The 14,664-nt window shown below is 38.9% G+C and overlaps 1 protein-coding gene across 2 annotated transcripts in view; it reads right to left on the minus strand.

Annotated features, from left to right (window-relative positions):
- dnajc17 (DnaJ (Hsp40) homolog, subfamily C, member 17) overlaps nucleotides 1–14,664 on the minus strand; it is a 70,318-nt gene continuing 55,654 nt past the window's right edge. Inside the window, exon 11 of one of the 2 annotated variants that reach the window (XM_066683667.1) lies at nucleotides 1–209. In XM_066683667.1, coding sequence (XP_066539764.1) covers nucleotides 87–209 — 123 coding nt within the window. In that variant the 3' untranslated portion in view covers nucleotides 1–86. The remainder of the gene's footprint in view (nucleotides 210–14,664) is intronic. The other variant, XM_066683676.1, reaches the window with a different exon arrangement.

Here is a 14,664-nt window from a genome sequence, read left to right on the forward strand (position 1 = left end):
TTAAATTACTGTAAGAGTAAAAACAGGAACTTAAAAGCGGTATTTAAAGATGGTTCTTGGGGAAGTGAAGCTGGTCAGCGATTCGGTCAGGCCTCCTCCTCCTCCTCGTCCTCTTTCTGCATTTGTTCGATCAGTTTCTGTCGCTCCGCAGCCTGCCTCATACGCATCAATACCAGGCTTTCATAATCCCGCTCGCTGCCCAGAGGGTTCTGCACAAACACACACAGATAGAAAGAGAGAGTGGGTTATAAGGAACCGCAAAACCGGTAAAATCTTTGTGGACATGTTTTCTTTGTGTGAGGGTGTCAGGGTGTGCTCCTGCCTTGTGTCCAATGATTCCAGGTAAACGGGTGGATGTCCTTTCTAGAGCAAGATATTTCAGATTTAAACTAAAAGTCCTGTGCTTTATTTCAGGCCGTTTGGTCAACAAAGTGTATCTCTAGATGCAGCCTTCTGTTATAAGGCTCTAATGTATTAAGAATATTTTTTTCCATGTAACTAGTGCTTGCAACCAATTTTAAATGAGGCACAAAAGGCAGTGAATTAAAATAGAATGGTGTGTTTGTTTTTATGGGATAAAATGAGGTTTATAACTGATGTAAGGGTGTATAAATAGCATGTATCATATTTGGTAAATTCACTAAAAAGATGATATCGATAAAGGTTAGGCTGCAAAAATGTTTGATTTGTTCCTCCGACTCTCTCAACCAAGTGAAGAATGCATGACTTATTATATCATCGTATCATTATTTAAAAAAAGTTTGTCTGTGAAGCTGTCTATAGCTTGTCCTGTCCATGCACTAAAACACTATATCAGAACATGATAAATTGTCTTAAATTACTCCAATTCATCCCGTTTGAAGTCTCATGTTTCCATTTCTGCTTTGCACCTTCCCCAACAACATTGTGAAGTCAATTTTTCTAACCAATAAACCCCTTAAAAAGGGCCCATATATGGGGCAATACCTGAATATCTCATTTTCCTAAATGAATCACTGCCACAAATGAATTTAAGGATCAGTTTCTTTAATCATGTACAGGTTGACACAGCTCCTTTTAAATATTGTGACGTCACCCTTTCTTCTCAAATTCAGCACAGATTTAAATGTTAAATTTGATATATTATTGTGTGTGTATTGAGTGCACAAAGTACTGGATTATGTATTGCTGGCCTGTCTGAGCCTACTCAAAGGGCTGCCAATAATTATAATTAATAATATTAAGCATGGGAGGGTAAACAATGTAGTACGGTAACTGAATACATGTCAATAAAATACAGGACATATGTATCTTTGTTCAGAGGCATTATTAATTTAATTTACAAAAACTATGATATTCGTTGACGACCCATGTTTGACAAGGAAAATTAGACGAGAACTAACATATAAAATAATATAATATAATTCTGAAGACGAGAACTTTGACAAAATATTTTGCACTTTTCATCATCATTTCCGATTTGAAAATCGCAAGAACAATTCTTCTTCACAATCCTGCCCAGACGCTCTCGTTGCCTTGACAACAGCAAACAGACGAACCATGTGTCTGAAACTCTGCCCTATTCACAATATAGTGTACTATTTTAGGATTCCACCATTTTGTAGCAGTGTCCGAAAACATAGTGGACAATATTCAGTGCACTCACACAATCCCACAATGCACTGCAAAAAGTAGTGTACAACAAATGTACACTAGCAGATGTCAGATTACCCATAATCCACACCATTGTTTGGTGAAAACCCACATGAGGTAGTGTTCAAAATCATTCACTATCCTCCTGAATTCAGTTCCCTATAATAGTGCACTATATAGTGAACAATATAGGGAATAGTTAATAGAGAGCAGTTTCAGACACAGGGTTTGTCTGTTTGCTGTTGTCAAGGCAACAAGAGTGTCTGGGCAGGATTGTGAAGAAGAATTGATTTTTCGAGTCACCCGCATCAACTGTTGGCCAATGATTCATAGAGTTGATCTGTAGACTCTTGTATTTAACTCCTTCAGTATGCAGTGCCCTTTGAATTAACATCTTAATGTTAAATCCAAGCAAAATATATTTGGAAAAAAAAAACTGGCCATATTCCTTCAATCATTTTAGATGTTAATGTTTTCTATAATATATACATTTTCAAGGTATTATGAAAGTTAATAAAATCATGGCTTTATTTATTTATTGTTCAATGATCTAAAACCTGACTAAAATATTTTTTTGTTTTCGTCAATTAAAGCTAACAATAATTAATGTATAAATTTTAGGCTCATTTTAGTCAAAAGATTAAGACTAAAAAAATAAATAAATAAAAAAAAAAAAAAAGGAATACATGAGGCAGCTGTGGAGCGCCAAAGATGCATTCACTTAACAAGAAAGTTAGCTGGAATGCAATGGGGGGTTTATTTTGGTGTGTGCGTTTGTGTGTGTGTGTGTGTGAATAGTTGGAAAAGCAGAGGAGAGAATGAACGAAAGATACAAATTGTTTCTCAAAGGTAAACCATCTGGAAGAGATGATTGGGGTCTCCTGCATTCACCCGAGAGATGTGCAAATGGAGGGAAAAAAATGAAGAGGGAAAGACAGGAAAAAATGGAGGGGGCAGAGAGATAGAGTGAGAGAGAGAGCGAGAAAGAGTAAGGGGGAGAAGAATGCTCTTGGTGCGGGGCAGGAAGGAGAGAGCTTCCATTAGCATTCCTCTCGTGTGAGCTCAAGCCTCTTGTCCACAGCCTAACCACCAAACATCACGCAAGCTCAATTAAGTAAATAAACAACTGTTGCATCTTCAATTAAACCCAACAAAAGCACACACTGCCAACCTTTTCTTCCCCTACAAAGTTTGTCTTCACTTCCATCACAGCTCCACTGTGCCCTCTAGTGGACAGAGACAATGCTGGAGCAGAGTCCTTCATCTTCCCCAGTGTTAGTAAAAGATTCACACACAGAGCAGGTGTGTGTGTGTGTGTGAGTAAGTTTACAGTCATATCCAAATGTTTGTGTGCCTGAGGTCAAATGATGTTTATTTTCAAACTGTAAAGACACATCCTCAATAGAAAACACACTTCTTGCGCAATTACTGTTCATTTGCTGAATTCTAATATTGGGAGAAAATGAAACAAAAATATGGCTTGCGCAAACGTTTGTCAACAAGTGTCTGTGGCTTCTTTTCACTTTGTGTGTGTGTATATATATGTGTGTGTGTGTGTGTGTGTGTGTGTATCTGTGTGCTCTGCATAGTTTGTTAGCCAGCTTGGACCACCACAGAGCAGGTTTGATACGGTGGTGGATCATTCTCAACACTGCAGTGACAGTGACATGGTAGTGGTGTGTTAGTGTGTGTGTGTTGTGCTGGTACGAGTGACACAGCGGTGCTGCTGTAGCTTTTGAAACCCTCAAGTCACTGCTGTACTGAGAAAAGTCCATCAAGTAAAAACACCCAGCTAACAGTGTCCTATGACCACTGATGATGAGCTAGACGATTAGAAGATGAGCTACTATCTCTGACTTTGCGCCTATATGTGTCTAATGAGTGGACAGTGAGTCACAAAAAACTAACTGGTGGTCTTATTTTACAGTTTGTGGGTTGCTGTTTGTACTGTTTGTTAGTAAACTTCACATACACAACAAAATATTACCTGCTAATCTTAACCGGCTCGTCCTACAAGCTGATGTAAAAGTGACCCACAGAGACTGACCTATAGAACAAACTTTTGAATTTGACTCTACATGTGGGAGTCTGGTGATGTCATCACAGGCTGTGAGGTGCATCTCCCTGCGTGCAGACAGCGTGTTGACTCTGTTTTGAAACACTCACGTCAGAACAGACACCAACGCCAGAACCGGACAAACACGGTCAGCCGGGGACAAGTCGAGAAACCGCAAGAACACAAGCCCCAGCGGCCACAACACACAGAGGAAAACAGGCTGGGTGGCACGGCGGAGCTCGTCCGTCCACACCAGTGTAGGGCTGAGTTATGAGCAGCGATGATGTCACTCCTCACCCTCAGGGTTTCCCCTGCCAGATGGTCGGCTGTACGCTGCATTAGTGGAGAGACTGCGGTCTGCTTCTTACTAACTCTGAATGTGTCACCAACATGCAGCATCTCCACAGGTGTCTGCAGTAGAGCTGGGTCATTTCTCAGTTCTCAAACTCAGCTATAATGGACATATTCTCTCTGTCCAATAAAAAAATGCTCCAGATCGTTGTTACATATATATATATCATACACTAAACAATGCCAGGTTAAAAATGAGTATTTTGGAGTATTGCTCTAGAGTCATGCTGTTGAGCTGGTGAACGAGAACAAACGGAGAATAAAGACGTGCCTTGACTCGAGTTAAACACAATCACAGAAACCAAACAGACGTAGCTATTTACTTTTTCATTAATTTCCTATTTTCTGTTGTTTACAAATCAGAAAGCAGATAACGGTCCACTGCGCCACAACTCTTTACTTTAGCTTACTTTAAGGCACGCAAACGGAAAATGAACCGATTCTCTGTTGCTGTCTTGTAAGCGTTGTCATTGTTGCCAGGTTACATGTATTTTGCAGATTGATACCTGAGGAGTACCATTTATCGTGTAATATTGGCACTCCTGTAATGTCTTTCAGCCAATCACATCACAGGGTCGGAACTAACTGTGTTATACTAATGGGTTTGTTACCACAAAAGAATTTGTAGACATTGTATTCAATATTGAGTTTTTATACACTGTAAAAAATAAGTCAAAACTTGTCGTTTAAAATTCAGACATTCTCCAGCTAATGCTGCATCGTATTAAAATGACAAATGTAATTTCCTTTAAAATAAATAAATAAAGATTAAAAGCATGTGCAATGTTTTGCGCTGTTCTGGGGGATAATATTGTATCCAAACGTACGTGTGAGTTTTTGTTTAGACGATTTAAAGATGGGAATTTCGATGTTAGAGATATTTAATACTTAATTATTTTATTTATTTATTTTTGTCATTTTTTATATATCGTAACAGTTACCAAAAAAAGAGCCGGAGAACCTTTTGAGTTTTGAATTAGAATTATATGTTACATAGAAACGTAAACATTTTTTTTTACACATAATATCCAGATGACCATATTTAACACAGAATGCATTCTGGATGTTCATTTACCATACATTTATCATACTTCTACAGCAGTGCTTTATTAATATTTTCGTGGCTAAATTATCAAATCCTCACAGCAATGTTCCTATCTAGAGGAAAAACCTCCCTATTCACACTTCAGAAAAAATGTTGGACAAGTTGCTGTTTTCATGTGTTTAGCCACATTGTTTATATTAAATCATGACACATGCACCGTCATTAGTGTGATATCATGAGAAATACTCAGCCCTAGTGCAGTGTGCTTGGCCTGAGGCTGAGCGCTGAATCTATTGGTTGTGTGTGTGTGTTTCATATGGAAGTAGATGCTTGGCGCCTGAGGCCTGCTTCATAATGCTTACATCATGCAAGGCATGCTTCAAGACTGAAACACTTCATTCAGACTCCCGTCTCTGTTTGAGTCACAGCTTGTTCAGATTAATGACAAAGCAGAGGCTGAGGCCTATTCTCTCCATCCCCCTCACTCTCTCTCTCTCTCTCTCTCTCTCTCACACACACACACACACTCTTATCTCCAGACAGCAACTCAAACCTCACAGCTCACACAGAGGTTAGACTGGAACCCATCAAACCGCAGCCCTCCTCACAGCCTTGAATATGCGGATAGGTGTGTGTACCGCAGCTGACAAACGAAGAGCAACAGAAAGCAAGGGCAATGACTCCACAAGATGACTACCAGAACAACCTCAGCCCTCAACATATTTCATCGTTTCTCTCATCTGCTGAAAGTGAGAAAAGGCTAAAGTGCTCTGGAGTGAAGAGAGCTATTTTTCTCCTCATAAATAATCATGGAGTTGAGGATAGGGCCCCTCTTCGAGAAGTGCTCTCTTGCTCATGTATTTGAATCCTGTCACTCAACATCACGGCAACTGCTGCTGGTTTTTAGAGGTGAACTCGGGGCCACCGCAGAAACATACCTCTAAATGGATCCAACACATTCTTGTGAGGCTGTCATAGTGAATTTTCATGAGCTAACAGAGTAAGAAAAACAACACAGTTAATCATATTATTTTAATAACTCATATTTAAAAATACTCCTGCCACATTTAATACATCAGTTTTTAATTTTTTTGGTGTGAACTAAACACATACTGCAATGGCACTAGGTATCTTCAAACTAGTTTGAATTTGGGATTTTACTTTGTCCACTTCTCTAGGATTGTACTATTAAAGCTGTATTTGAACAGGATTAATTTTACCTGTGGAATGGGGTCAATTATATACCTCAGTGATTCTTGTCTAAATTGACCATTTCAGGAAAAATTCTGGAGCATTTCACCTACTGTAAAACAACCATAAAAAAGTACCCCAGGTTACTTTAATCCTGTGCGCATTGACGTGTGGGTGACTATTTTGTCATATCCTGTGGGAAAGGAGTTTTGCCATGGTTTTCTCAAGAACGCTGCAGGAAGCTTCAGTGATGTAATGTATGGTACAAATCTGATGAGTCGTTCAAGTACGTGGCTAACCTCAGGCATTGAATGACGCGCCACATTCAAATCCACAAGACCTCCTAAAGGATCACACAGAGGAGTGAAACGTCCAGCAGATATATGTACGTTTTGTGTTTGTGCAAAATAGCAGTCTACATTGTACCCAACTTATTTATTTACTACCATTAAATGGTTATAGTAATTGTACAAATAAGTTGTAGAGCGTATTTTGAGTAACATCTATTTAATTAAAAATTTAAACATTCTCCTGCTTTTTTGTCATTTTATTAAACAAAAAATTGTTATTGTAATTGTTTATAAAAAAGTTAGAATTTTGAATTACAATGATACGTGACACAAAAAAATGCTTTAAAAGTTATTCATACACCTAATAATAATACAATATAATATAATATAATAATAATACACCCATTACTGTTTATGAAGTTCTAGAACACAAGGTCGCTGCGGGTTGAATGTTCTCAGAACAGTAGTGACAGTCTAAAATCACCAGTCAATCAAGTAGCCACTCCCGTCTATAATTTACACCAAGATTTATTATCCAGTGTAAGTCCACCGTAAAAATGACTGGCATCCTATGGTAAAATGGCATTATCTCAGCTCCTCCCATAAAAGTTATTCCATTCAAATAGGGCTTAACATTTTTATTTATGAACGCCAATCATCATTACTGCAATGACAAGTTTGAAAATTCACATGTTTAGGAAATCCTAAAGATTCAGAGCCAAAAAAGGTACTTTTGATAAAAAAAATACTTTTAAAGCCCCTCAGAAAAATAAAACACAGAGAATAAGAGAGACTTTCCTCTCCAACAGCCCCACTCCAGCCTGCAAACCTGCTTTCTTAATTCTGTTCTTGGTTCCTCTCATTCTTTGCTGTCAGCAGGATGTGGCTAACTTGATTAATGGCAGCCAAACACTTATTTAGAGATCATTAAAAGAGAGCGATATGTACAAGAGAAATGTGTGCCCCAGTCTCCTCACTAACTCAAACAAACACCAGTTCCAGGCGGCCACATGCCTGAGAACTGCACCAACTCAGAACCCACAATGAGAGAAAAGGAGGCTTTATGTAAAGAGAAAAAGAATACAATGACTATGGGGGACAGCTAGGGGCCTAACAGTGATTTTAAAGTGGTGAACTTCACCATGTGGCTCAAAACACAACTTCCTAATATTGTGCTTGCTGTCTGTGTGTTTGTGGAAGAAAACCAACTTCCTCCACTTTTGTAAAGCAATAAAGCCACAAGCTAAAGCCTGTGAGGCGGGGATTAGCATGTTCTGCTCCTGTGAAAAGTCTGATAATGTCAATGAGGAGCAGAGTGTACGGAAAGCTCTGAGAAAGACCTTAACAATGAGGGGTTAAAACATACATAATGCTCAGGGAATATCAAAGTTAATGATGTGACTTATTGTGTTGCTGAGGTTTATTACAGTGAACTGAGATTATATAATTAATTTCAAAATAAATTTAACTTAAAACAGAATGTCCACAGCTTTCCTCTTAACCAGTGATCTACATAATCCAAGACATTTTCTGATGAAAATACTGAAAAAAAAAAAGAAAAAAAAAGATACCTTAAGCACGTGAATCATCTTAAAGGTAATATACACAGTTGTAATAAAAAAAAAGTTTCTATAAAATTCTGATGATCTTTCCTTACCATTTGCTAGCTCTCAGGTCGGTTTGTCTGCATGAAATTAGTATAATGTTTTTACAAAACCCTGGTGTCAGTAAATGGCTAAAAAAATTGTATGCTAGGCTTTCTCTCTCTTTGCTCACAGCAGTTAAAATAGACACCTGGAGGTTTTTAGACAATGGAGAGAACTCCAACATTGAAAAGCAGGGGCAGAAATGAGTATATTCTTCTATTCCTGCTCCATAGATGGGTAATATTAACTGACTTTTGCTGTTCCAGACTACTAAAGGTGGAAATGTCGTTAAATTCAGGAGATTGCTAACTGCATGAAAGTAAACACAGACCGCTACAAAATTAAACAACTTGAGTTACAAATGAGTTTCTGTTGTAACAGACAAGTTAAACTTCAGCCGCATACAAACAATGGTTATTTTTCTCCGCAAACCTACAGTTCCACATTTAAAGACGTGGAGCTTCTGAACATAAACACACCAGATAAGACTGCAGTTCCCCATAATTGTAGATATTACCTTTAAACCTAGTCTAAATATTAATACATTTTGCATCCCATTTTGCTCAGCAAACAGCTCATTGACTGTACATGATTAGGAAGAGAAGGCAAAAAAAGACAACCGACTTGCTTTTACTACTATGCCGAGAATCCAGGTCAAACTCAAATGTCTCCCTCTACACTATGCAAAGCACAATGTAGGTCATAAAATAGCAGATTAGGTAGAAAGTGCACCTATGAGAACAGTGGAGCAGATAATATGGGGAAAAAAAGTAATTGTAATGTTAGGCCTGATCAGTGTAAATAGTGTAAATATGTTTACCTATTTCCTAAAGAACAATCTGTGAAATACTGTACATTTAAAAGGAACGTTACTGTGATCTCAAGCGGGAGTAGTACACAAACAGGTAAGATGGCAGCCGTGCTAAGCTTAAGGGCAAAATAAATAAAAGAATGCACTGGCAGAACTTAAAAACATTGGGAAGAATAATGTGTAACATTGATGTATGGAATGATCCCAAAGATGCGTGGCAAATTCCTCCAAAGATATTTTAAGAAAAGCAAATACACAATATGAACGACAGGCAGGGCAAAAGCCATGGACTCCCTGCTTGTCTCATTCTGATTGATGTGCTTGGGCTCACCCTGAGAGAAATAGTCAGTAAGCCAAGCTTATCTTCAGCTCCTTTTGGCATGTCTTACGTTTCAACACATTTCCAAAGCTCAAATTTATACATTTGGATTTAGGGGTGCAAACAAGATACAGCACTGTTTCTTATCACTGCAGGGTTCTTTACAGCGAAGCACTCCATTTTAAGAGGAGTACCAGTAGAAAGTCTGGATGTTTGGAAAGCTTTCAAGAAGTGGTTTATACGTAGACCACAAATCTGATTTACATTCAACACTGATCCACTTGTACAACACAACACACACTAACACACCAACACACCTCCCAAATCGTACCTGCTCTGTGGTTATACTCTGGGTTTCCTGAGTTAAAGGGGACTATCAAAATATGCAGAGCAACAAGTGGACTACAATCTGTAATTATAGAACTACAAAGTGCAACTATCTGGTATGTGAAGCTGATAAATGGACAATGATTTACAAACAAGGAGGTGTACGTAGTGAAGTTATGGATTTAGGGTATATCCTTAATGGACAGACGATATTCATGAGACAAAGATTACTATGTTCAATCTCAATTGTGTGCTACAGGTATTTAAACCTCAATATTAGGCTGTGGAGCAGGGGTGAAGGATCACCATCCATTACCTCTGAGATCAGTTGGAATATACTCATCCGTAACATCAGTACCTGAACTCAAAATTATCATGGCAAGATGCAATAAGGATATTTAGTACCCTTAAAATCATAACAAATGTTGGATGGTCAGGTTTGGTCATACAGTGTAAATACCATCAAATGCCATGTCAAATCTTAGTCATGAACAATGCAAAGTTTGTACTTTGTCATAAAGGTACCAGGTATTAGGCATGTACTCACACTGTCTTATGGAGAAATAGCAATGTCCAATTTACTCTTGAGATGTGTAAACAAACTGTTATCTCATCGATGTGGTTAACAAACACTTAGTAGTGTTTATTTCTGCATTCTGACTCACCAAGGAAACTCAAGCATTAGGAACTTGATCTAATAATGAACAGCAGCTTCTTGCCAGGAGCCATGAGGAGGTGAATATATCACTCATTCCAGAACTGCACAAAGCAATAAGATCATTCATTAAAAGGGACATATTATTTTCCACAAGTTATCACAATTCTCTGGGGTCTTGATGAAATATTTGTAGTCCATAATACATGGATCAAACACCACAGCACTAGATTCACCCTGTCTAAATAGCCCAAAAGGTCAGGAGCGAGGAATGAAGAGCAGAAGCTCTGTTTTTAGCCATTTTCACTTGGTTGTTTTTCTTCTCCAATCAGATTTTTGCAGTTTTTAATCCAGTATACTTATTTCTCCACCCTTGTTTTGTTTGTTACACTTGGGTCCAACATTGTGAGTAGAGAGACTTAGGATGGGGCAGGGCAAACTCTTAAATCTGTGCGGTCTAAGTAAGCAGCACACAAAAAAACCCAACTGGGTGTGCACGTTTCATAGTGTGGGTAATTTTTCATAATATATTTATTAAATATACACTGAACGATCACTGGATAAGAAAATCCTAGCTTGTATCTACAGTCATCATTTTACCAGCTACGCTGACTATACAAAAGCACATTGTATTTCTAAGGTTTCTCTGCATACGTATCCCCATTTCACCCTTCTCTTCAATGGTCAGGACTCCCATAAGACCACCACAGAGCAGGTATTATTTGGGTGATGGATCATCCTCAGTGCTGCAGTGACAATGAAGTGGTGGTGGTGTGCTAGTGTGTGTTGTGCTTGTAAGAGTGAATCAAACTACTTGAGAGATTTTAAAGCCCTCAGAGTCACTGCTACACTGAGAATCATCCACAAACCAAAAATATCCAGCCAACAGCATCCTGTGGATGATGTCCTGTATCCACTGATGAAGGACTAGAGGACGACCAACACACACTGTGCAACAGATGAACTGCTGTCTCTGAATTTACATCGACAAGGTGAACCAACGAAGTAGGTGTGTCAAACAAAGTCGACAGTGAGTGGACACAGTGTTTAAAAACCTCCACCAGAAAAGTAAAAATGAGAAAAATAAATGTAGCATGAGTGGATCAGACCACTCATACCATTTTTATTTTTCTCTATTTTACTTTTCTTACAGTTATAGAATGGTTCTTGGCCACATCAAATAGCAAACAGTACCAGTCTTTCCCTAGAGGTCCCGGCAGCATGAATGTTGACAACTTCATCTTTAGACTTTTACAATAAGGAAAAAACGGCCAGATATTATATGGAGACTCTTAAACTTCACTTCATATCACATCACACTGACATCGCTGATGATAAAGTGCACTTCAGAAATGTGTTAAATATGGTGAACTTTGCTTAAACTGTCTTCATAGGGCCAAGAGTTATTTCCCAGTTTTATATGTGCAAAGGCTGCAACACATCTGAATTGGTGTTGGACACGATCCATTAGACAAGACAATGATTCATGATCTAACAGATGGTAGAAGAAATCCATGCTCTCTTGACGCTAACTTGAAGAGACAACACGAAGAAATCAAAGTAAATGCAGAGGACACAGGCCCAGTCAGACAAAGCAGTTGTCGTTTTGTTTGTATTTACAGATGATGCCATTAGAAGCAAACCCGCAAGAAGCACTCAAATGAATATACACAAAAGGCCTCGATTAGAACTCGAATACTGCCCAAAGCCAGATCTGGAAACACTTTTCCTGAAGCAACTGGGATCCCACATCCCGGCGCTGAAGACAAAGTCGTACCAAACGTGACTGTTGAAACCAACGAGAGCCTGAGCTTGGCAAAGCTCTCACTCCACAATCTATCCTCCTTGTAAGTAAAGGCCAGAGTAATCAAGAAAGACTCCAAGAGGCATTCCAAAAAGAACATAAAAGCAGCTCCACCTTGCCTTCTGCTGAAACCCCAAGCTTGGTGTGGTCACAAGGCCCCCAGATAGCAAAGAGCCTCATCAATTTCTTGATGATCCACTTGCATGAAAATCAGAGTTTAAGGGAAGGGAAGGTAGGGAGGGCTGGAGGAAGGGGAATGAGAGCTGTTGAAACGTGCAGTTCCAGTCGTGGGTAAATGTTATGATGAGGGCCGATGTTGTTTCGGTTGCATGAGTGATTGCATCTGGGGAGGAAGACCTGTTCCCTTTGAAGGAGATGAGGGAAGGGCAACTGTTTATTGGACGAGTATGAAAGCTCTTGTGGGCCAAATGACAATCATAAACACGGTTCAGCTCTCATGCTCGAAAAGACTTCCCTTCGTGAACATTTGGACCATGTCCTAGAACAGACTGTAAAAGGAAGGTAGGACCATTTCATGTCATTTTTAAGTTTGGAAGAACAATATGGTTGAGACATCCCCTCATTTGTCCTGGTCCCAGTTCATCCCAGAGTCATTACAACATTGAGTGGTGTTTGACAAGCAGATGACAGACGCCTGGCCTCAAATTAATGATGGAATGCATTCTCTTAAAACTAAACAGCACTGCACTGCACTCTTTGTTGATCTTTCATAATGGAGTAGCCATCATTACTGATGTCTTTTATTTGAATCTGGTCAATTAAGCTGACCTAAAAATGTATTTATTATAGCTATAGGTAATCTACAGTTTCTGAGAACAAATATGAAATTAGCATTCAACTATAATATATTGTATATATACAATGATATATACATCAGTCATAACCTTATGACACCCCCCTGTTTCTACACTCACTGTTCATTCTCTCAGCTCCACTGACTATACAAGAGCACTATGTAGTTCTGCAATTACAGACTGGAGTCTATTTGTTGCATACTTTGGTTCACCTTTCATACACACTCTGTGGTGGTCCTCTGTATCCTGACCATTAAAGAACAAGGTGAAAGCAGGCAAACACAGTATGCAGAGCATCAAATGAACTCAAGTGTGTAATTGTAGAGCTACAAAGTGCTCTTGTATGGTCACTGCAGCTGAGGGAATGGACACTGTGTGCATAAAGAAGTTAGTCATAATGTTGTGTCTGTTCAGTGAATATAATAAATTGAAACAGGGAATACATTTATTAATTTTAGCATAAATGTGTTTCTGCTGACTTTGGGACCATTTGAGATGAGCTTGGGTTCAGAGAAGTCATCAGCATTTCCGCATACAATGGATGTATGGCATTCTTCTTGCTTAATAGTGTTTCAGGTTGCATTTCTTAATGTGCTGGACACTGTTAAAGGAGCAATCTGTAACATTGACATCAAGCGTTTAAAATCTGAACTATAATACAGTTTCAAAACAGTGGAGAGAGCTGTCTGCCTCCTCCCCCTCCTCCCCAGATGTGAAGCTCGAGCAGGTTGACAGTTTGAGGAAAATTGAATGAACAAGCAAGAAACGAGTTTAAGAACTTGGGCTGTAATAGCTAAAAAGAATGTGCCATAATCAACACATTTACACAGAAAAGTGTTCATCAGTGTTTCATGCGTTTCAACATTTAGCAGAATCTCCACCATCCAAATGCCTCCACATGCCATTTTTCAGCTGTTTCTGGGTGGGCAACAGAGGGAGAGATTGGTCTTGTGTCAGTTCAGAACCATTTACTGACATTTAGGGATTCATACAAATGACGAATCTTTTTCCAGCGGACAAATAGACTGCAAATAATGAGAAAACATTTCCTGAATATCATAAAAAATGTATTTGATTAAAATCGTGAACATCGCCTTGAAAAATTAATGTCACAACTTTTTTTATTAAGACCCCATGGAACTGGGATACCTTATTTTAAAGGGGTATATGTCCCCTTCTGCATTTACTACAGAGGGCCAGTGCTTCATGCTTTAAAGCAAGTGGCACCACTATAACCACACAGCACTTACTGGTGAACCTTAGCTTTGTTTGGAAAAACAGAGAACAAGACTGGTTGGTAAAAAAATTTATATAATAACTACATGTTACTTGCAATGTATGCTGCCAATATTCTAAAATGCACCAATAGAGGAACACTTAAATCTCATAGCAGTAGTTCACAAAGTGGTATGGATTCCTTTCACAAAAAAGGAAAAGTAATGTGAATATACAGTGTGTGGGCGTGAGAGTTGGAAGAGCAACAGGTTTTTCAGTGGAAAAGCAACTTGTGCAACTCCGGCTAGCCTGTACATGTCCCTGTGCGAGTGACTGCCATCATTCTAAACCTGTAAGCATCCTCCTTTATTCAACTCGAAACTGCTGAAGCTTAGGCTGGGGAGGGCTTTAGCAAAGCTCACAACGCACAGGAAATCAGCAGAGACGGACAATGACACAGAGATTAGTAATCGTTCAACCCTCACGGCTGGGTCAAATGGAGAGGCG

Source organism: Hoplias malabaricus, chromosome 1, assembly GCF_029633855.1.
Source record: "Hoplias malabaricus isolate fHopMal1 chromosome 1, fHopMal1.hap1, whole genome shotgun sequence".
In the NCBI taxonomy this organism is placed as follows: domain Eukaryota; kingdom Metazoa; phylum Chordata; class Actinopteri; order Characiformes; family Erythrinidae; genus Hoplias; species Hoplias malabaricus.